Genomic DNA, 22,290 nt, shown 5'->3' with positions numbered 1-22,290 from the left:
ACTTTGGGGTTGACACTTCTCTTGCTTCTTTTTAAATACTTTGATTTGTAAGAGTAATTGTTTAACTTTTTACCTTAAAATTTGTGAACATGCATTTATATCATCTGAAATTGGATGACGTTGACCTTACGAATCATGAACATATAAAAGAAAATTGTTGACCGGAGAAAAGATTTCCGATTGTTGAATAGGTTTGGGGACAAATGAAATTGTGTAAGAGACAACATGAATTTTTAAATGGCATAAAACCAAAATTAGCCCCTAAAGTTTACCAACATAGTCATTTTGCCCCTCCCCTTCTATTTTTTTGGAATATTTTGGCCTCCAATAATTTATTTTAGGGTAAAACGACTCCTAATATTTGACAGAATAATCTCATTGATCCTTATTCTTTTTTGGAGCATTTTAGCTCTCAACAGTTTATTTTAGGATAAAAAGTCCCCTATTTAGGAGCATTAGTTGTGTGTTAACTAAAAGTTTTCATTTGTAGAGGGGACTTTTTGCCTCAAAGTGAAACGTTGTGAGCCGAAATGCTCCAAAAAATAAATAAATAATAAAAACCAAAATGACCATCTTGGTAAACGTAGGGGTTATTCTTGGTATTATACATTTCTAAATATCGAAAGTTAAATTTTAAAATTATTTTATATTAGAATTAAACAGATAGAATGCATATATTTTAAATATTAAAATTATTATTATATCACATCACATCATTATCTTCGTTAAAGTTTTAACGACCTAGACCAGAATTAAATGAGAACATAAGATTGGAATTAAAAGCCTAGTGATAAAAATAAAAATACAATAATAATGGAATGATTAAATAAGTGGTCTATCCTAAAATTAATATCTCGGTATTCATGGCCAAACCTTTTGTACAATTTAGGTTTTTTATGATTGATTTAGGGTTTGATTTAATCACTGTTAAAAATGGGCTTAAAGAGATCGTTGATGATGGTTGTTGCACTGGATTGTTGGTGCTTTTCAAGAAGATTTTTAATTATATTTTTTGAATAATAATAGAGCGGTGTTTATTTGTGGTCCATTAAATATCCAGAAATTCATTCGTAGAATTTATTTCCCTAACTTTCCAGTAAAATCTCACATTTGGTCTTCTTAAAAATGATATGATCCTCCGATTAGATTACTATCCGTTTCAATTTCACAATTCTCAAATTACTTTGTGCAACAAGTTGTTGTAAATTTCCAGAATTACCATCCAACGTATTTGGATTTTAATCTTAATATTTACGATGATTGCAACTTTTTCTAAGAAAAAAAAAGGTCGGAAGAATTAGAAAGAGACCCCGGCCGAGCAGAGATATGGTGACATTTTGTTTTCATTTATTCCCATTAGTTGCTTACTGGGATTCTTCCATCGAGATACTTAGCCAAATCAACTAGTTTCATCTTCTACACCATTCCAACTGCTTCTTCACTTGCCCCTTAAGCTATAAAGAAATTTTAAGTAACTTTAGGGCTTTTAAGAAATAAATAATATGTTCATAAATTATTAATTGTTTAATGATCGATCGAGATTAATGTATATCGGTGAAAGATACGGGTCTCTCTAGTTTTAGAAATTTTAAGTAACTTTAGGGCTTTCATGTAAATGTCGTGACGTCAGCGTTTGATTTTACTGTTCAAAGGGTTAGGTTAAATTTTTTTTTCCAACTTTAAGGATCACATTGGTGCAAAAAACGTTCAGGAACTAGATTAATTATTTTTTCCAAAAGTTTGAGGATTTCAATTACCACTAAACATATTTTTTTATGTTAATGAAACTTCTTATATGCTCTTGCTTATAGCAATGCTTTTCTGTATTTTTTAAATTTAATCAATGTCTAATATGCATTCATACTATTTTCTTCTTATCAACTAAAATAGATTTGGGGTTATAGAATTTATTATCAACTTTATTATTTTATATTTGCATAACTCATGTTAGATTTATATAATGAATTTTTTAATAATTATAGTTTAATTTAATTATTTAAAAGCTATTTGTGTATTTCTATTTTAAAAAATTAGATACCAAATACAATTTTACTATTTTAGTTTTGGATTCAAGTTTTCATTTATAACATGTTTTCTAAATTTCAAAAAATAGAAAATAGAAACTAATTTTTAAAAACAAAAATATAAAATATTTTCTAGGACCAAATCGACCCTACATTTCTTAAACAGCTTGTTTGTGGTTGCGATAACCCTGCAATATGCAAATTTAAAAGAAAAATGATTAACTAAATGGTTAATATTCATAACTACTCTACTACTATAAAATTTAACTATTGAATTAACTATTTATCATACCTTGTTAGTTCCATGAACATAATCACGGTACGTATAAACAGATGCAAAATTGCTTTTGGCATTGTCTCCCAACAAATGATGAAAATCATGATACTTTGCTCCTCCATAAAATGGGATCAATTTGGTGGGATTCCAAGGAAGGTCATACCTGCATAAATCAAAGAGTTAACCTTACAGCACTAAACACCATGATTCTCTGCTATTCGCAGTACACATAGACTAAAGGTTTAGGGTTCATGCTAATTAAGTTACCCGCTATGGGTCTCCATGCCTTCAACTTGGCGCAGGGCTGACCACAGCCACAGTGTGATCATATGGCATGGGACCATGGCTGGACCGAGGAATGTTGGGATTCCCAAAATTACGATTTCTGCTCAATGGACGTACGTATGGTGCTGCAAACATTATGGGGGCACTGTATTCATGGTACACGTAGTGGATATTTTCGTAGCCCCATTTGGTATGCAGAATGCGATGGATCCAAATATTTAGTGATGATAGATAATCAAATATAAATCACGTGGGACAACTTGCATGACTGAGTAGACATAATTCCAACTGCGGTAGGCATGATAAACTAGCTTTGAAGGGTGACGGCTGCATGAGGAATACCAAAGCATTGGGACTTCTACAATAGTTTTTCAAGATAAACTCATACCATAAGTAGATGAAGAAATTATGTAATGAGTAATGATTCAATTTTCAATTACTTTTATTTAAAATTTCAGTTATAATTACTATTCCATTTTTTAAAATATATAAATAGTCACGAAGCCAAGGTCTTTTTATCACCACCCAATATCCAAATTATATCAAAATAAATAATAAGGATTAAATTCGAATTTGAGTACCACATATGGACATAAAACTATAGTTTAGCCTTACTTGAATTTAGTTTAAAATACATAAATAATTATCCTATTTTAAAATTTACTCCAAATTTATGGAGCGTTCATATTTTTATTTGCATTCAGACGAGTCAAAGTAATTATTAATTTGAAGAAATGGAACAAATTCATAAGGCAACTTGCCTGATGATTTGCATGTGACGGGTTTTTCTATCTCTTATAAGGAAAGTGACCATCCAGATATGCTAGTTTGAACGTTAAAACTAACGTCTAAAAAACCCTAAAAATCAGTTATCTAATATATATACACAGAAGCGTCTAGAGCTAGTAAATGTGAGCTTGAGTGTGAAAAATAACAATCTTCCCCATACACACATGAATAGCAAGATGGCTATCTCGGTTGAATCCTACACAAACACTCTATGTGCCGGTGTTACTGTTTTACTTGTGGATGCTGATTCAACCTGTCTCACTATCATATCAAAAATGCTTCGCACCTCTGGCTATCAAGGTATATATTTGAGTTGTTAATTCATCCATCATCACTTCTTAATTGATCTGCTAAAAGTTTTTGCTTTGAGTTCCCTTGCAGTTATTACGGCTAAACGAGCAACCGATGCATTCTGCATAGTACAGGATCGAGAATTCAAAATCGACCTTATCCTAGCAGAAGCTTGCCTGCCTGATATGGATAAATACGAGCTGCTTGAGACCATAAGGAACATGTCTGGCATTCCTATTATTCGTAAGCAGTTTCCTTGTCTATAGTTCCTACAAAGATTCCTTTTCTGATGGTATTTTATTTATGGTTGTTTGTTAACCTCGTACGCAGTTATGTCGGCTGATTACGACAGGAAGGCCGTGCTAGGTAGCCTCTTTAAAGGTGCTAGGTTATACATGGTCAAGCCAATCACCATGAATGATGTCAAGAACCTGTGGCAGTTTGCAATCCTTAAGAAACGGGAAAATGTACCGACCGCGGATGAGAATAGCGGTATCGAGGATGCATCGTCCAAGGAGAGTGCAACGGGTGTTGGCGAGAGGCGGAATCTCCGAAACGTGAAAAGGAAAAGATCGGATGAAACGCAAGACGATAAAGAGGAAGACAAGGATGGTTCTGTCATTCAAAAGAAGCCAAAGCTAATCTGGACTGATGAGCTGCATAACAGATTCCTCCGAGCCGTCGAAATGCTTGGTATTGACGGTAAGCTTTTAGACTTGAATTCCGAAACCATATTTTTGTACTGTAATGTTAGCTGGTCTCAGTTATCATCTTTTTTCCAGAAGCTCATCCAAAGAAAATACTTGAGCTTATGAATGTCCCAGGACTTAAGAAAGGAAATGTTTCAAGCCATCTGCAGGTAAATTATCCTAAGGTTGCTAAATCAACATCATTTTAGACGGGTAATTAGATTTATCTTAACGTTGGTGTTGCAGAAATATCGTCTATCTTTGAAACGGAAGCAGGAAACAAGTCAGAAGACAATGGACACAGGTTCCACTGTAGAACATGTCGCGTCTCATCATGTTTTGTCTGAATTGGATCCACGAGAAGGGTTTCATTATTTTTCAGATACGCAAACAATGGCGGTAGCAAAGCAACAAGATGTTATCATCAACGGCCTAGCTCAGGAGAATCTTAATGGTTACACGCCTATTCCTTACACAGATTGTGAGCAGACAAATAACCAAGGGATGGAACGTTTTCAACAGATGGAGAATTCAGCACAAGTTCTAATGGCGGAAACTGATCTTTTCAACAACGGAGATTATGGTTCAACTCTGTTTGATGATGTCTGGTTGTTCCATTAGTTCCAGTTGTCCAGATATAGAATTAAAGACATACCCCGGTTTGCTTTATGAAACCAAAGTGTTTTTGAACCACAGTTGAGAGTTAATTTTAAATTGGAATCATTATAAATTTAAATTATGATATTCTCACTAAAATAATTGATACTATTAATAATGTGTTATTTTTCGTTAGAGAACCTTGCAAAATGAATTTTCAGAAAAGATTACTTCCTTTATTTGTGAAATATTTTATGAATCAAACTCTCATAAGAGATAAGTTCATTTCTTATTATTATGTATTATTCTTCAATCATCATACGACTATACATGTGACTATACACTAGTTACTTCTTGAGATTCTTCCATGGAGATACTTCGTCAAATCAACTAGTTTCATTTTCTTGAGCCTCGACCATTTCAAGGGCTTCTTCACCTGTTCCTTAAGCTATACAAAAATTTAAGGTGATGTTAATAATTTTTATGGAATTAGGATTTATTTACACTAAATTTTTATATTGTATATATATTTTCGGATTGGTGGATTAATTAAGTTTAATAACAAAAAATGAAAATTTTAAATTGAAGGTATCTTTTTATTCTTTTCTTAATTATTTTTTTTGAAAAATATTTGTATTTTTTTATTTTTTACTATTAAACATGATTTATCATTTTCACTCATCTAATAATCTAAAAAAAATTACATTGTCTAAACTAATCCAAGTGATCTAAAAATTAAGTTACAATAACTTTAGTGGTCCTTTCCCTTCTTGGTCCACTAATGCAACCGATGTATTGCTCCACGAAAATTCATTTTCCAGGCTATTACCGGAAAACATTGGAGTCTCTGTTGGGGAAAACAGGTTATTTCTCACACGAATGTAGTTTTAAAATTGACTTAAAATGTCAATATTAAAACCACCAAAGGTTGCACAACGGATAAACCTGTCAAACTATTGAATATTGAAACACAATGGAAAAGAACCGAATAAAAACAATAAAGGAGAGAACACACCAAATTTACGAGGTTCGACGAGAATATCGTCTACTCCTCGGGCACCACACCGGATGATAACTTCACTATATCGCCAATATTACAACAAATGGAATTCTTTAGAATTCCCAAAGTAGGAGAATGAAGAATACAAGAGGAATAGAGAACTTGTTTTTTTTTGGGATGATTTCTAATGGAAATACTTAGGCCTATTTATAGTTGAGTTTTAAGAACAATATGTTCAAAGTTTGGCCACCTACCAAAGAATTTTCCAATGTGTACAAGTTAGTCACCAAATATTAAATTCACATGTTCAAAGTTTGGCCACCAACCAATATGAAATTTCCAACTTGTCAACTTAATTTCTAGACAAATCTAACAAATCTCCACCTTGGCTTGAAATTACCAAGCCTACTCAACTTCTTCAACTCCCCAAATTTGTAGTGCCTCTAATTGCGCTCACAAGCGCCACACACCCGAAGGTGTTCATACTTTCAGGATGTTAATCAAGTTCAAACAATGATTGAACTTGATTACTGTTACCACCTTGGTCATCATATCTGCAGGATTTTCTGATGTCACAATTTTCTAAAGTATAATCTTTCCTTCTTCAAAGATCTCCCGCACAAAGTGACACCTCACGTCGATATGCTTAGTCCTTGAATGGTAGACTTGATTTTTTGCTAAGTGAATAGCGCTCTGACTGTCACAATAGAGACTAATGTGACTTTGAACAACTCCCAAGTCTTCCATCAACCCGTTAAGCCAAATTGCATCCTTTGCAGCCTCTGAAACTGCCATATATTCTGCCTCTGTAGTAGACAAGGCCACCGTAGATTGCAATGTAGACTTCCAACTTACTGGGGCTTTAGCAAGAGTAAACAAATACCCAATAGTTGATCGACGCTTATCCAAATCACCAGCATAATCGGAATCAGCATATCCAACCACACACTGACAAAGTGCTTCATCCTGTTCAAAAACTAAACCAACATCCACGGTTTGTTGGAGATACCGTAAAATCCATTTCACAACTTACCAATATCTTTCTCCAGTATAATGCATGTACCTGCTCACAACTCCAACTGCTTGTGAAATGTCAAGACGCGTACACATCATTGCATACATCAAGCTCCCAACTGTATTAGCATATGGAACTTTTGCCATATACACTTGTTCTTCGTTAGTTTTAGGAGATAATTAAGAACTAAGTTTCAAATGAGAAGCTAATGGGATACTTACATGTTTGATATTTTCATTCATGCCAAAACATTCTAATACATTTCTCAGATACTAGTTCTGTGTTAAACAAAGCTTATGTGTTAAACAAAGCTTCCCTCTCTGTCTATCTCTGCTTATCTCCATACCAAGAATCTTCTTGGCCTCACCTAGATCTTTCATCTCAAACTCTTGATTCAACTGAGCCTTTAATTTATCTATCTCTTTTTGACTCTTTGAAGCGATCAACATATCGTCAACGTACAAGAGAATATAAATGAAAGATCCATCTTTGAACTTTTGTAAATACACACAATGATCATATTTGCTTCTAGTATACTTTTGCCTCCTCATAAAGCTATCAAATCACTTGTACCACTGCCTCGGAGATTGCTTCAATCCATATAGCGATTTGTTCAGCTTACAAACCCATTTCTCACAACCACCATCTTTGTATCCTTTTGGCTGAGTCATATAGATCTCCTCTTCTAAATCACCGTGCAAGAAAGTTGTCTTTACATCAAGTTGAGCTAGCTCCAAATTCAACTGTGCTACCAAGGCCAACAATATTCTAATGGAGGAATGCTTCACAACAGGGGAAAATACTTCATTGTAGTCGATTCCCTCCTTTTAAGCGTAGCTTTTAGCTACCAACCGTGCCTTGTAGCGAACATCTTTCTTGCTATGAGATCCATCTTTCTTTACAAATACCCACTTGCATCCAATGGCTCTTTTATCTTTCGATAATTGTGTTAGTTTCCAAGTGTTGTTCTTTTGGAGAGATTGCATTTCTTCATCCATGACACTTTTCCACTTATCACTTTCTAAGCTTTGTATTGCTTCTTGGTAAGTGATAGGGATATCATCATCAACAACTAGAAGAGCATAGGCCACCATATCAACAAATCGAGCAGGTCTACGAATTTCTCTCCTTGGCCTTGTAACTGCAAGTGGTTCTGGTGTCTCCAATGGTTCTTGGGTTTGAACCTCTTCATCTTTTGATTCTTCTATTGGAGTTGAAGAATCAGCTGCATCAACTTCTGGGATCATCGTCTGCTGAAACTCTACCTGTTTTGGAGTATGCTCCACTTGCTGTAGAGTACTACTTGTCTGGACAGCTTCACTTATTACCTTCTTTACTAGGGCAGATTCATCAAATGTAACATCTCTGCTACAAATTATCTTCTTGGTGTCTAAACACCAAAGGCGGAATCCCTTCACTCCATGGGTGATTCCTATAAAGAGAGCCTTCTTTGCTCTCGGATCAAGCTTGGATTCCTTCACATGATAATAAGCAGTGGATCCAAATACATGTAAGGAATCATAATCAGTAGCAGGTTTTCCAGACCATACCTCCAATGGTGTTTTTCCTCCTATCGCTGATGACGACAGACGATTGATGAGATGGCCAGCATATGTCACAACCTCAGCCCAAAATGCCTTGCCTAACTCAGCATTAGACAACATATATCGAACTTTTTCCAATAGTGTTCGATTCATACTCTCTGTCACCCCATTCTGTTGTGGTGTATGTCTAATAGTGAAGTGTCGAACAATACCATACTCATGGCAAACGTCAAAGAATGGGTCACTTTTATATTCCCCTCCATTGTCCGTCCTAAGACGTTTGATCTTTCTACCAGTCTGGTTCTCGATCATATTTTTCTATTTCAGGAAAATTTGAAGCACTTCATCTTTAGACTTCATCGGATACACCCCAAACTCTTCTGGAAAAGTCATCTACAAAAGTTACAAAATAATGGTTTCCTCCCAAAGACGATGTCTTTGAAGGACCCCATACATCTGAGTGAATACAATCTACAATACCTTTTGTATTATGTATAGTGGTGTCAAACTTCACTCTCTTCTACTTTCTAAGAACACAATGCTCGCAAATGTTCAATTTGCAAGCCTTTGCACCTTTCAACAATCCTTTCTTTTCCAGAATTTGCAAGGATTTCTCTCCAGCATGTCCCAACCGCATATGCCACAACTGGGTTGCGTCCAAATCATCACATCCGGAAGATGTTACAATTGCTCCAATAATTGTACTACCTTGGTAGTAATACAAATTATTTTTCCTGATGCCCTTCATCATCACAAGTGCGCCATATGTGACTTTTAAAACTCCATCTCTCATAGTGACTACTGAGCCTTTGGATTCCAATGCTCCCAACGAGATGAAATTTTTCTTCAAACTGGGCATGTATCGGACATCTGTCAGAACTCTGGTTGATCTATCTTGATTCTTAAATGGAATTGAACCTATCCCAACAGTTTTACAGGCATTGTCATTTACCATATAAACAACTCCTGCATTTAGTTCCACTAAATCGGAGAACCACTCTCGATTAGGGGACATATGATAGGTGCAACCCGAATCTAATATCCACTCATTGGAATGGAATATTATTGATGAAGCAACCAATGATATATCAGAGTCATGTGAATCATTCTCTGCAACACATGCATCTGGAGCAGCTTTTCCTTTCTTCTTCAGCTTCGGACAATCTTTCTTCTAATAGCCTTTCTCATGACAAAAGACACTTTCATCTTTTCCCAGTCTGGACTTCGACTTTGATCTCCCTCTCCACTTTGGCTTTTGACTTTTTGAGCGACCTCTTTCCACCATGGTCTCCGCTACTTCGTACTTGCTCTCCTTCTTGGTTTTCTTCCTGAGTTCATAACTATACAAAGCAGTAGTTACATCTTTAAGGGTAACATTATCCTTACCATGAAGTAACATTGTCTCAAGGTGCTCAAATTCATCTGGAAGAGATGACAACAACATCAAAGCCAAATCTTCATCTTTGAAGGTTTCATCCATGCCCAATAAGTTTTCCACTAGCTCATTGAACGCAGTGATGTGTTCATTCATACTAGTGTCTGGTTGATAATCAAATCTGAACAATATTTTCTTCATGTGGAGATGATTCTCTGAGAGCTTTTCTTCAGGAATTCTTCATCCAAAGCTTTCCACATCTTACTTACAGAAGTCTCGTTCTTGTAGCCATACTTCTACTCCCTGGAAAGATAAGATCGAATCGTGATGCACGCCAAATGATTGATTGTTCCCCATTCTTTCTCCTCCATATATTCGGGCTTTTCTTCCTCAATGGCGATGTCTAGACCTTGTTGGAATAAAGCGTCTAACACCTCGCCTTGCTATATGCTAAAATGATCGGATCCATCGAACAACTCCATTGAGAAATTTGCATTTGACATCACCCTCCTCACCGGTCCAGAAGAAGAGCTTGATGTCTCAACTGATCCGTATTTTTGCATTTTAATTCTAAAGAACAATATTCAATATCACGAACTGAATCTTTTCAGCAACGTAACCACCAGGATAACCTCAACTGAAGCTATGATACCAATTGTTGGGGAAAACAGGTTATTTCCCACACGAACGTAGTTTTAAAATTGACCTAAAATGTCAAGATTAAAACCACAAAAGGTTGCACAGTGGATAAACCTATCAAACTATTGAATATTGAAACACAATGGAAAAGAACCGAATAAAAACAATAAAAGAGAGAACACACCAAATTTACGAGGTTCGACGAGAATATCGTCTACTCCTCGGGCACCACACCGGATGATAACTTCACTATATCGCCAATATTACAACAAATGGAATTCTTTAGAATTCCCAAAGTAGGAGAATGAAGAATACAAGAGGAAGAGAGAACTTATTTTTTTGGGATGATTTCTAATGGAAATACTTAGGCCTATTTATAGTTGAGTTTTAAGAACAATATGTTCAAAGTTTGGCCACCTACCAAAGAATTTTCCAATGTGTACAAGTTAGCCACCAAAAATGAAATTCACATGTTCAAAGTTTGTCCACCAACCAAGATGAAATTTTCAATAAGTTGGCCACCAACCAAGATGAAATTTCTAACTTTTCAACTTAATTTCTAGACAAATCTAACAGTCTCGATGCCAAGATTTGAGAAATTATATGTTTCAAGGACCATCTGAGCGGGAGAATCCCTCTTCTCTGAGTGATCTGTTGTTGAGCAACAACAATCTGGATGGCGAAATCCCTTCGTTGCGGAACTGCTCAGGTTTGACAAGCATGGACCTCAGAGGAAATAAAATGTCAGGGACTCTGCCTTTGTTGGTACTGAATCTGTCTTCATTATTCATACTGCGTCTCGGCTCCAACATTTTCAATGGGAACATACCTGATGAGTGGTGCAGGCTTCAAAACGTTCACATATTAGATATTTCCGGCAATAATATTTCAATGTCAATTCCTAAGTGTATCGGTATCCTGACCGCACTGGTGAACGGAAAGGGCAGCGATGTATTCGAAGGGCTAATAAAGGTAGTAACAAGAGGAAGAGATCCCGAATACAACAGCGTCAAGGCAAACGTGAACACATAGACCCTCAAGCAACCATCTTATAGGAGAAATCCCGGTTGAGATGACAAACCATATCGAGCTACGCGTCTTGAATCTGTCGCACAACCATCTTTCGGGACCGATTCCAAAAAGCTTGGCATCTCTAGCTTCATTGGCTTGATTCAACTTATCGTACAACTTTTCTGGAAGCATTTTGGAAACAGATTCAGAAATTTAAAAATAGGGTATAAAATTTTAATTTTTTTCTTAAAAATAATGAGTATGCAATTTTTTTTTACATTTTAATTTAACACATTAAGTTAAATTTAATCATTTTCCCAATGAGGATGTAATTGACCCACCCCTGCTTCCTACCAAATGCCCACTTCCCATATAGCAGAGCTTTGCAGGTTTCTGATAGGAGTAAAATCCATTTATTTGCATTAAAATAATCCTTGCACCTCCGCATAAATCCTAATGTTTGGAGGTAGTTATCAATTTTATTTGACAATAAGTTTAATTAAATTATTAAATGCAATCTTGCTTGTCAACTTAATTATATTATGTAACTTTATTTTATTTATTTTGAAATTGATACGAAACATTGTAATACTAATGCATACAAATGAAATACATGTAACATGTATCTAACATATAATAAACTAATATCAATTCAATTGTATGTTATAAATCTAAATTAACATCAATCTAATTATATACTATAAGATAAAAGATTTTATTTCAAATATTCATAATAACAATAACTTTATGAATAATGTAAAGATGATATGGATTGTAATTTCTATGAAATCATTTTGCTATACTTTCCTATGGCTATATATAATACCTAAGAATTACTATGAGCGATTAAAGATCAATTAAACCGATCCCGACAAGGAAGAGAAGTCCATCCATCAGATATCCATCATATCAGCTGCCTTGTCTCGCATAATGCAGCTGCAGCGTCGTCTTCAGGGATTTTATCCGGTTGGTATATTCCGTTGCTTGAGCCCTTAACGCGTTGTTTGCAGATTCCGAATTCATGAATCGTTCGGTGTAGAGGATGACTTTTTTGATTAAGTCGTTCTTCTCTTCCTGCAATGCGCTCACTTCGTTGGTCAAATCATCCATCTGCTTCTTTTTCTTCTCACGTGACTTCCTTGCCGATTCACGGTTCGACTCCATCTTCTTCCTTTTCTTCTCGTCGAAATCCAAGGAACTCGCCGGCTTTTGCACGGTAGCCATCTCAGGGGGGAAATTTTTTTGTTTTGTTTTTTAAAGAGTTGATCGGAATAAATAAATTGAACTAATAACAAACTAAAGAGGTCGGCTTTAGAGGAGCAGATCAATCGACAACAAAGAACCAATAAAGAAAGACAACAGAAAACGATTGAAGGATGTGGATACCATGCATCGGAAGGGCGTAACTCATGGAAAACCTACGTTCACTCGGATGGTGACCCCATAATGATTCACAGAGCAAAGACTCGAAGAGAAAATAAGAACACTTATATTTAGATGTTTGACGAACAATAAACAGAAAACACAGGACAATTCGAGCTATGTGAAAGCTGAAGAATGTGTTAAAGGGAGGACGAAGGTCAACTTTTATAGGCAGAGGAGGAGACTGCCTTTTTGGGAGCGCATTTAAAAGATTTTACTTTTCAGATTCATTAATATCTTTTTAATTATTTCATTAGCTTTAAAATATTTTCTTTAAATAAATATATCTTTTAAAATTATCTTTATCTACTGCTTTACCGAAATTCAATAATATTTGCCAATTTAAATATATGATTACAACTCAGCTGTGAGTAAATCAACAATATTTACGGTGGAAGGCTTTAATTTAATTGATGAATGCTTTATTAATACTTAACTAAATCCCCTCGTATCCAAATTTTGTAAGATATGCAGAGAATGTGAGATTTCTTTTAAGGAGGTTACAAGCTTTATCAAGTAATACAAGGTTAGATTCTTATTTGATTATTTAATTTTAAAAAATACTAACAAAAAATTTTTAATGATAAATAATACATATATTACTCAATTATTAATAAAGTTATAAATTGATCATTAAAGTTTAAGAAGTTACAAATACATCTCTTGATTAATTGATCGTTACAAATACATCACTCTATCATTAAATCTAAAACCGGTGATAAGTTTTTAATTACAATTAGATCATTTTATTGATCAATTATAATAATGAGATAATATAATTTATTGATTATTACAATCTAGTCACTCAATTATAACCAAAAACTCAAACAATTGTTACACGCATAATTATAAAATGAAATGTTTATAACATTAGGTTAACTGCATGAATCATTCATTATATTAATGATAAACTAGTGACAAGTGATGAAATTTGCCTATTTTACTCTCGATAAAGCATCAAGTTAAGCAGTGGCCTGAATGTTGTACAGAGGATAAAATTTATGGGAACTGCGAAGGGGAAGTGTGTAGTTTTTCCCCAGACAATGCACGGTTGGCGGGGTAATACAACAAAACTGGTAAAATAGTAAGAAAAGGACAAAAAGAACAATGACAAGTTATACTTATCAGTTTCTATGAATTCCAATTGATGAAGCTCTTGTAATATCTAAATCCATATCTGAATCATGGGAGAAGATACTGGAAATGGGATTTCAGCTGACGCTCGATCGGCTGGGGAATTGTTATCCTACGCTAAAAAGCTTGTTCCCATGGCACTTGTTAAGGCAAGGGAGGTGAAGGGGTTCCCTGGTAGGTTGAAGATGATAATTTCCAAATTGGAGCAGATCACTGTTGCGGAAGACGGCTATCGGATAGAGCAAAATCGCAACTAATAATTTGAGAAAATAAAATTGAAGATAAAAGAGGCACAAAATTTACGTGAAAAACCCCTAAAATATTTAGGGTAAAAACCACGGGCAACGGTAGAAGAATTTCACTATGAGAAAATAGGAATTACAATCTCTCTCGATCTATCAAGGAGAAAACAATGATAATTCTCTCTAGATAAAAAAAAGGAGAAAACAACTCTCAAAAAACTCTCTAAAATCTCTCTAGTATTGGAAGAAAGCTAGAATGCTTTGGGATGATTTTGAAGCTAAATGAGCTAGGGTATTTATAGTTGAAAACTAAGGACTAATTTGTAAATACCCTAAAGTTTAATGACTAAATTTTGATTTAGCCATTGTCCAAAAAATCAACAAAACAACTCATTTTTTCGGTGCATTTAATATGCACCTTTCGGTGCTTAGTCAACAATCTCCCACTTGAAGATTTGATTGGAACAATCATATCTTCACACAATTCTTTCTACCTTGTACCATCATGTTGCTTACGTCTCTGACAGGCCACAAGAGGATCGACACCAAGTAAATTTATCGGTATTGATCGCCTTCGTCATGAAATCTGTTATGTTGTCTTTGGTATGAATCTTCTGCATATCTACCGTCCCTTCTTCCACCTTTTCACGAATGAAATAGTATTGAACTCGTATGTGCTTTGTCCTTGAATGAAATGATGGATTCCTTGCTAGATGCAAGGCGCTTTGACTGTCACAAAACAGAGAAACATACTCTTGATTGTGCCCAAGCTCCTCCAATAGCATCTTCAACCAAATTGCTTCTTTACTGACTTGTGTAGCTGCTACATATTCTGCCTCTGTTGTGGACGTAGCCACGACTGACTGCAATTTTGAAACCCAACTTACAGCTCCACCAGCAATTTTAAACACATATCTTGTAGTAGATTTGCTTTTATCCAAATCCCCTGCATAGTCAGAATCTACTTAACCATTGATTAGTAAGTTTGATCCTCCGTAACATAATGCAACATTTGAGGTCCCTTTGATGTATCTCAAGATCCTCTTCTCTGTATTCCAATGCTCTTTGCCTGGATTCGCCATGTACCGACTAACCACTCCCACTGCTTGTGCAATGTCTGGTCTTGTGCATATCATAGCGAACATTAAACTTCCCACTGCTGATGCATACGGTACTCGAGACATCTCCATCCTCTCTTCTTCACTGCTAGGACTCATACTGGAGGATAATTTGAAGTTAATAGGAAGAGGGGTAGAAATTGGCTTACAATCTTGCATGCTGAATCGTGACAAGATCTTCTTCAAGTAATTCTTTTGTGAAAGCCAAATCTTCCTATTACTTATGTCTCGGTGAATTTGCATCCCTAGAATCTTGTTTTTTGATCCCAAGTCCTTCATTTCAAATTCCCTAGCTAGTTGTGCCTTCAATTCTTCAATATGATCTTTGTTGGGTCCTGCAACCAACATGTCATCCACATACAACAGCAATATAACAAAATCGTTATCACCGGACCTCTTAAAATAAGCACAAGGGTCTGTATTAAGTCTGCTGTATCCAAGGCACATAATGAAGGAATCAAATCTCTTATACCAACACCTCGGTGCCTGCTTTAGACCGTACAGAGATTTGTTCAACCTGCAAACCAAGTTCTTCTTTTCTTTTTCTTCAAATCCTTCAGGCTGGAGCATGTAAATCTCTTCTTCAAGATTTCCATGAAGAAAAGCTGTTTTAACATCTAGTTGCTCTAGATGTAAGTTCAATGTAGCACACATTGCCAAAACTACTCTAACTGTTGTTAGTCGAACCACAGGAGAAATATTTCATTGAAATCAATACCTTTTTTGAGCATATCCTTTGACCACCAATCTTGCACGATACCTCTCAACTTGATCGTCACCATTTCGCTTGATTTTGAAGACCCATTTGTTACCAATTGGCTTCCTTCCTTGTGGTAGTGGCACAAGGTCCCATGTATTATTTTTATGAAGGGCTTCGATTTCCTCTTGCATCGCCATCATCCATAGTGAAGCATCTGAGCTGTTTATTGCCTCTTGGTATGTTGATGGCTCACCGTCCTCTGTTAAAAGGCAGTATGCAATATTACCTTCTATAACATAATCTGAGTGCCAATTGGGACGTCTTCTCACACGATCTGATTGACGAGTTGTTGGAGTTTCAGAACTCTCTGGTTCTCGTTCATCATATACTGGTTCTGCTTCAGAAGAATCTCCTTGTTCAACCTCCTTTTCCACATGTATATGTGTAGTCTCTGACTTTTCAGCGCTATCATCGTCTTCTTTTCTTTGTAGCTTATCTTCTACAAAGATAACATCCCTGCTAATGATCACTTTGCGGGCAGTGGGATCCCACAAGCGATACCCCTTGACTCCATCAGCATACCCCAAGAATTTGCATTTCCTGGATTTTGGATCCAACTTTGAGATTTCTTGGGAGTTGTACATCACGTACACAATACTTCCAAAATACATGGAGGTTTGAATAATCAGCTGGTTTACCAGTCCACATCTCCATTGGTGTCTTCAGCTCTATTGCAGTTGATGGAGCTCGATTCACCAAATAACAGGCGGTATTGACTGCTTCTGCCCAGAATGATTTTTCTAGGCCTGCATCCCTCAACATTGCTCGTGTTCTTTCTAACAAGGTTCTATTCATCCGCTCTGCCACTCCATTTTGTTGAGGAGTGTTTGCCACTGTAAACTGTCTTTTGATGCCTTCTCTCTTGCAAAAGTCATCAAATTCTTCGCTTGTGTATTCTCCTCCATTATCTGTTCTGAAACACTTGATCTTATTTCCAGAATCAAGTTCCACTCGCGCTTTGAAGTTTTTGAAAGTTACAAACACATCTGACTTCTTCTTAATAGGGTACACCCAACATCTCCTAGAGTAGTCATCAATAAAATGAGACAAAGTATTTTGCTCCGCCTAGGGATGTGACCGATGCTTGCCATACGTCAGAGTGAACCAATTCTAGAACACTTTTGCCTCTAGAATTTGATGTGTTGAATTTCAACCGGTGTTGCTTACTTGTTATACAATGCTCACACAAAGGAAGTGATACCTTTGTTAAGCTGGGAAGTAGCTTTTGCTCCACAAGGACTTTCATTCCTTGTTCTGACATGTGTCCAAGTTTCTTATGTCATAGCATTGCAGAATCTGAACTACATGAGGCAACAGAGGCTTCTTCTTCTAGCAAAGTCTCTACCTTCAGCATGTACAAGTTTGCAGCTATCTTTTCGCCTTTCAGCACCACAAGCGCTCCACGGAACACCTTCATGATTCCTTTTTGTGTTTTAATCTTGCTTGCATTATTATCCAACAATCCGTAGGATAATAAATTTTTCTTCAAGCCTTTCACGTGCCGCACATCTCGAACAACTTTAATTGTTCCATCATACATCTTCAATTTGATGGTTCCCACGCCAACGATATCTAAGGCATGATCATTGCAACTATAAACAGATCCTCCTGAGACAGGTTCATAATGATGGAACCATTCTCTTCTTGAGGTCATGTGATATGTTGCTCCTGAATCAATGAGCCATATATCTGCAAATCGTTTTCTTCCTTCCACGGTGGTTGACGCTTCACAGCATAGAGCATCTCCATCATCTGAAGTGTTTGCGGTATTGCCTTGTGGATTGGAGTTTTTATTGAGACTCCAACAATCCTTCTTCAAGTGACCCTTCTTTCCACAGTGGTAGCACTTTAAATTCTTCTTGCTTCTCGACTTCGATCTACCATGTTTGTGACTGCTGCTTTGGTCACGTTCTGTTGATCTCCCTCTCATCGTTGTCAATGCCTCTGCTTGTTGCAGATTTACTTGTCCGTCTTCCTTGTTCTTGCGCCGATTTTCTTCTTGTAGAACAACAGCTGCAACGTCATCGAAGACTAGACTGGTGACATTATTGTTTGTCAAGTTGATGATGAGTTGATCATACGAATCCGGTAAACTTTGAAGTAGAAGTTCAGCACGTTCTTGTTCTCCTATTTTACAGCTTAAGGATGTAAGCTGAGAAAATAAGGTGTTCAGTGTATTTAAGTGCTCTGTCACTGAAGTAGATTCTGGCATACGGAGAGTGTACAATTTCCTTTTAAGGAAAATTTTATTGTGCAACGATGTGGCCTCGTACAATTTGGTGAGATGATCCATATCTCCTTAACTGTCTTCTTCTCCTCGATGCTTGACAATACTTCATATGCTAATGCTAGATGAAAGTTTGCCATAGCATTTCCGTCCATCTCGTTCCATTTGTTGTCATCTGCGAAATCCACCGGCCTTTCATTGATAGCCGCTAGACACCCGTCTATTCTCAGGATGGCCTTCATCTTTAATTTCCACAGTGAGAAATTTCTCCCATTGAATTTTTCAATATCAAATTTCGTTGTCATAGCTTCTATTACGGATAGCTCCCACTATTTCACTATCGTGAATAGTTCTCTGGAACCTTCAAAGAATGGGTAATACCTTCTTACTTTCTTATGTTGGAGGATCCACCTTTTGGTGGCAACCACAAAGACAATAAGCAGATATTACACACTCTAATCTAGTTCTGATACCAATTGTTGCGGAAGACGGCTATCGGATAGAGCAAAATCGCAACTGATAATTTGAGAAAATAAAATTGAAGATAAAAGAGGCACAAAATTTACGTGGAAACCCCCTAAAATATTTAGGGTAAAAACCACGGGCAACGGTAGAAGAATTTCACTATGAGAAAATAGGAATTACAACCTCTCTCGATCTACTAAGGAGAAAACAATGATAATTCTCTCTAGATAAAAAAAAAAGAGAAAACAACTCTCAAAAAACTCTCTAAAATCTCTCTAGTATTGGAAGAAAGCTAGAATGCTTTGGGATGATTTTGAAGCTAAATGAGCTAGGGTATTTATAGTTGAAAACTAAGGACTAATTTATAAATACCCTAAAGTTTAATGACTAAATTTTGATTTAGCAATTGTCCAAAAAATCAACAAAACAACTCATTTTTTTCTGTGCATTTAATATGCACCTTTCGGTGCTTAGTCAACAATCACATCGCTCATATCGGACTTGTCGAGCCATCCTTGCTTCTTGAAAAATGCTCCTTGTAAGGAGAATCAAAAACATTGAAGGAAGCAATTGAATTGGCAGATTTATGTCTAAAGGAGAAGTTTGAGGGAAAGCTTAAGAAGCAGAGTGATCTTGATGCACTGTCGGGGAAATTGGATCTGAATTTACGGGATATCGGACTTCTTATCAAGATTGGTGTACTCGGTGAAGCTACTTTATCTTCTGTTGGTTCTTCATCGGAGTCGGAGACCACAGCACGTTTCCATCTAAAGGAATTGCTTGCACGGCTTCAGATTGGGAACTTGGAAGCGAAGCACAAAGCGGTGGACAGCCTTGTTGAGGTCATGAAGGAGGATGAAAAGAGTGTATTATCTGTTATGAGACGGAGTAATATCGCTGCTATTATCCAGCTGTTAACATCAACTTCACCTTGTATCCAGGAAAAGACGGCGACTGTAATCTGCTCGCTTGCAGAATCTGGTAGTTGTGAGAGCTGGCTTGTTTCAGAAGGTGTTTTGCCGCCTCTCATAAGGCTTGTCGAATCTGGCAGCACTGTTGGTAGAGAAAAGGCAACAATTTCGCTGCAGAGATTATCGATGACTGAAGAAACAGCCCGTGCAATTGTTGTCCATGGTGGGGTTCGACCTCTAATTGAAATCTGTCAAGTTGGAGAGACACCGTTTCACAGGCGGCAGCTGCTTGTACATTAAAAAACATATCCTCTGTTCCTGAGATTAGACAAATACTAGCTGAGGAAGGAATAATAAAGGTCATGATCAATCTCCTCGACTGCGGAATTTTGTTGGGTTCCAAAGAATATGCTGCAGAGTGCTTGCAAAATCTAACTGTCAGCAATGAGAATCTGAGAAGGTCTGTCATATCCGAAGGTGGAATTCATAGTCTATTGGTATACCTCGATGGCCCTTTGCCCCAGGAATCTCCGGTTGCAGCCTTGAGGAATTGGGTTCGTTCGGTTTCTACAGAAGTCCTGATGTCACTTGATTTCCTCTCTCGATTAGTTCACGTGCTTAAATCCGGATCATTAGGCGCACAACAAGCTGCTGCATCAGCCATCTGCTGAGTTTGCAGTTCGAGTGAAATGAAAAAACTGGTGGGTGAAGCTGGCTGCATCACTCTTCTCATCAGAATTCTCGAAGCTAAATCAAACAGTGCGAGAGAGGTAGCTGCTCAAGCCCTATCAAGCTTAGTAACCATCTCTCAAAATTGCAGAGAAGTCAAAAAGGATGATAAAAGCGTGCCGAATCTGGTACAGTCTTCTCATCAGATTCTCGAAGCTAATCAACAGTGCGAGAGAGGTAGCTGCTCAAGCCCTATCAAGCTTAGTACCATCTCTCAAAATTGCAGAGAAGTCAAAAAGGATAAAATCGTGCCGAATCTGGTACAGTTGCTCGATCCAAGCCCCCAAAACACTGTAAAGAAGGATGCGTTTCAAGCTTATCATCTCTCTTGTCGAGTAAATAGTGCAAAAAGCTCATGATCATATGGAGCAATCGGGTATCTCAAGAAGCTTCAGAGATGGAAATCACTGCCAAGAAGCAACTCGAGAGTTAGAAGAGGAAAGCTTAAAAGTTTGTTTATCCAAAAATAGGAGAAGAAAACTATCTTTCCTTCTGTATAATGAAATTTTCCCCTTTTTCTCTGTCACCTTCTTTCCCTTGCATGTAACCTTTTGTTTCATAGTCTGTATGAAACAGTAGTTCATAATTATATGAAAACCAAGGCACTATTGCTTGTAATCAAGGCAAGTTGTTTTCGATTCGATTCCATCGGTTACGAGACGAGAACTGCATTGGTCCTACCGGACAAAACAATTCGATTAGTTAATTCAACACCACCAGTTTAACAACCTGGATCAAGCTCCTAGTGTGTGGCATTGCAGAACAAACACCATTGCAGTAAATCTGTTTTTGAGAAAAATATTAACCAGAAGACAAAAATTGCGGGCACTATTCCTCACATGATACAACCCTACGAGAGAGCTACAAAACAACCTCTACATGTGGTCGGTATTTAGTATTTACACCTCTTAGTTCCTCACTAACATGATTTACCTCTTTCCCTACACTAATGGGGTATTGGGTATATTAATGCGCATCGACACAAAGGCATCCTTTTGTATGAGTGCAATCGATCTGTGTCCTCGAAAATTTTATTTTTTTTCAATGCATCGTGTTCCCAACAACAAATCTCCGCCATGGTAAAGAACCCAATTCCCTGGATTGTCTAAATGACATCGAGATAGGGCATGCTGACCGTCTGAAGTTGTTAACCGGAATTGGACCGGTTTTATGTCCCATCCATGGATGTGCTCTGAGTTGCAAACCCAACGACCGAATCTCTTCGAGGATTTCCCGTGCTGAGTCTAAGAATAGGCTATATGTGCCTGCAGGGAATTGATACTCGAGCTCTCCATCTACTTCAAGCCACCATGTCTGTGAAGGTATGCTACTGTAGGATATCAGCAGCAAAGACCAAATTGAAGGGAAGAGCTTGAATTTTGGGTTAGAAATATGACTGAAAGAAAAAGATTAATTACAACGTAAGTCCCAAAAGACATATCATATCAATCGTACCTTTCTTCAACTCCACTATGGAAGAGAAATTTAAAATCTGGAAATGAAAAACACACCTATATTCCTCTGTGGAATATGACTCCAATATCTCCGATCATTGATCCCGTGACTGTCAAAGCCTTGGATGAAATCGATAAACAAACCCCACCTGTGTTCTTCTCTAACCATATCTCCTGTACATAGTTGGTCAATAGTCAACATTGTTCGATCATAACCTAAACCACAGAGAAAACCATGAGAACTAGAGCTAAATAATGCTAACCTTGTGCCACCATCGAAGGGATTAGGCCT

The 22,290-nt window shown here is 36.9% G+C and overlaps 2 protein-coding genes and 1 pseudogene across 2 annotated transcripts; 2 read left to right on the top strand and 1 right to left on the bottom strand.

Moving 5' to 3' along the window:
- Window positions 1-3,551: 3,551 nt before the first annotated feature.
- Window positions 3,552-4,976, top strand: LOC120207145 (two-component response regulator ARR1-like). Its single transcript, XM_039206655.1, has 5 exons — window positions 3,552-3,675; window positions 3,757-3,909; window positions 3,997-4,368; window positions 4,449-4,525; window positions 4,602-4,976. Exons 1-5 carry the CDS (start codon window positions 3,552-3,554, stop codon window positions 4,974-4,976), a joined length of 1,101 nt encoding a protein of 366 aa, XP_039062586.1.
- A 7,469-nt stretch (window positions 4,977-12,445) lies between these two features.
- LOC120207144 (bZIP transcription factor 53-like) lies at window positions 12,446-12,760 on the bottom strand. The gene has a single exon (XM_039206654.1). The coding sequence runs from the start codon at window positions 12,758-12,760 to the stop codon at window positions 12,446-12,448; it is 315 nt and encodes a 104-aa protein (XP_039062585.1).
- A 1,382-nt stretch (window positions 12,761-14,142) lies between these two features.
- On the top strand, window positions 14,143-20,841 carry LOC120207142 (annotated as a pseudogene).
- Window positions 20,842-22,290: the final 1,449 nt, after the last annotated feature.

The sequence above is a fragment of the Hibiscus syriacus genome, unplaced genomic scaffold (assembly GCF_006381635.1).
Source record: "Hibiscus syriacus cultivar Baekdansim isolate YM2019G1 unplaced genomic scaffold, ASM638163v2 tig00014370_pilon, whole genome shotgun sequence".
Taxonomy (NCBI): domain Eukaryota; kingdom Viridiplantae; phylum Streptophyta; class Magnoliopsida; order Malvales; family Malvaceae; genus Hibiscus; species Hibiscus syriacus.
The sequence above is the reverse complement of the archived record's forward strand: the minus strand, read 5'-3'. Positions and strand labels throughout refer to the sequence as shown.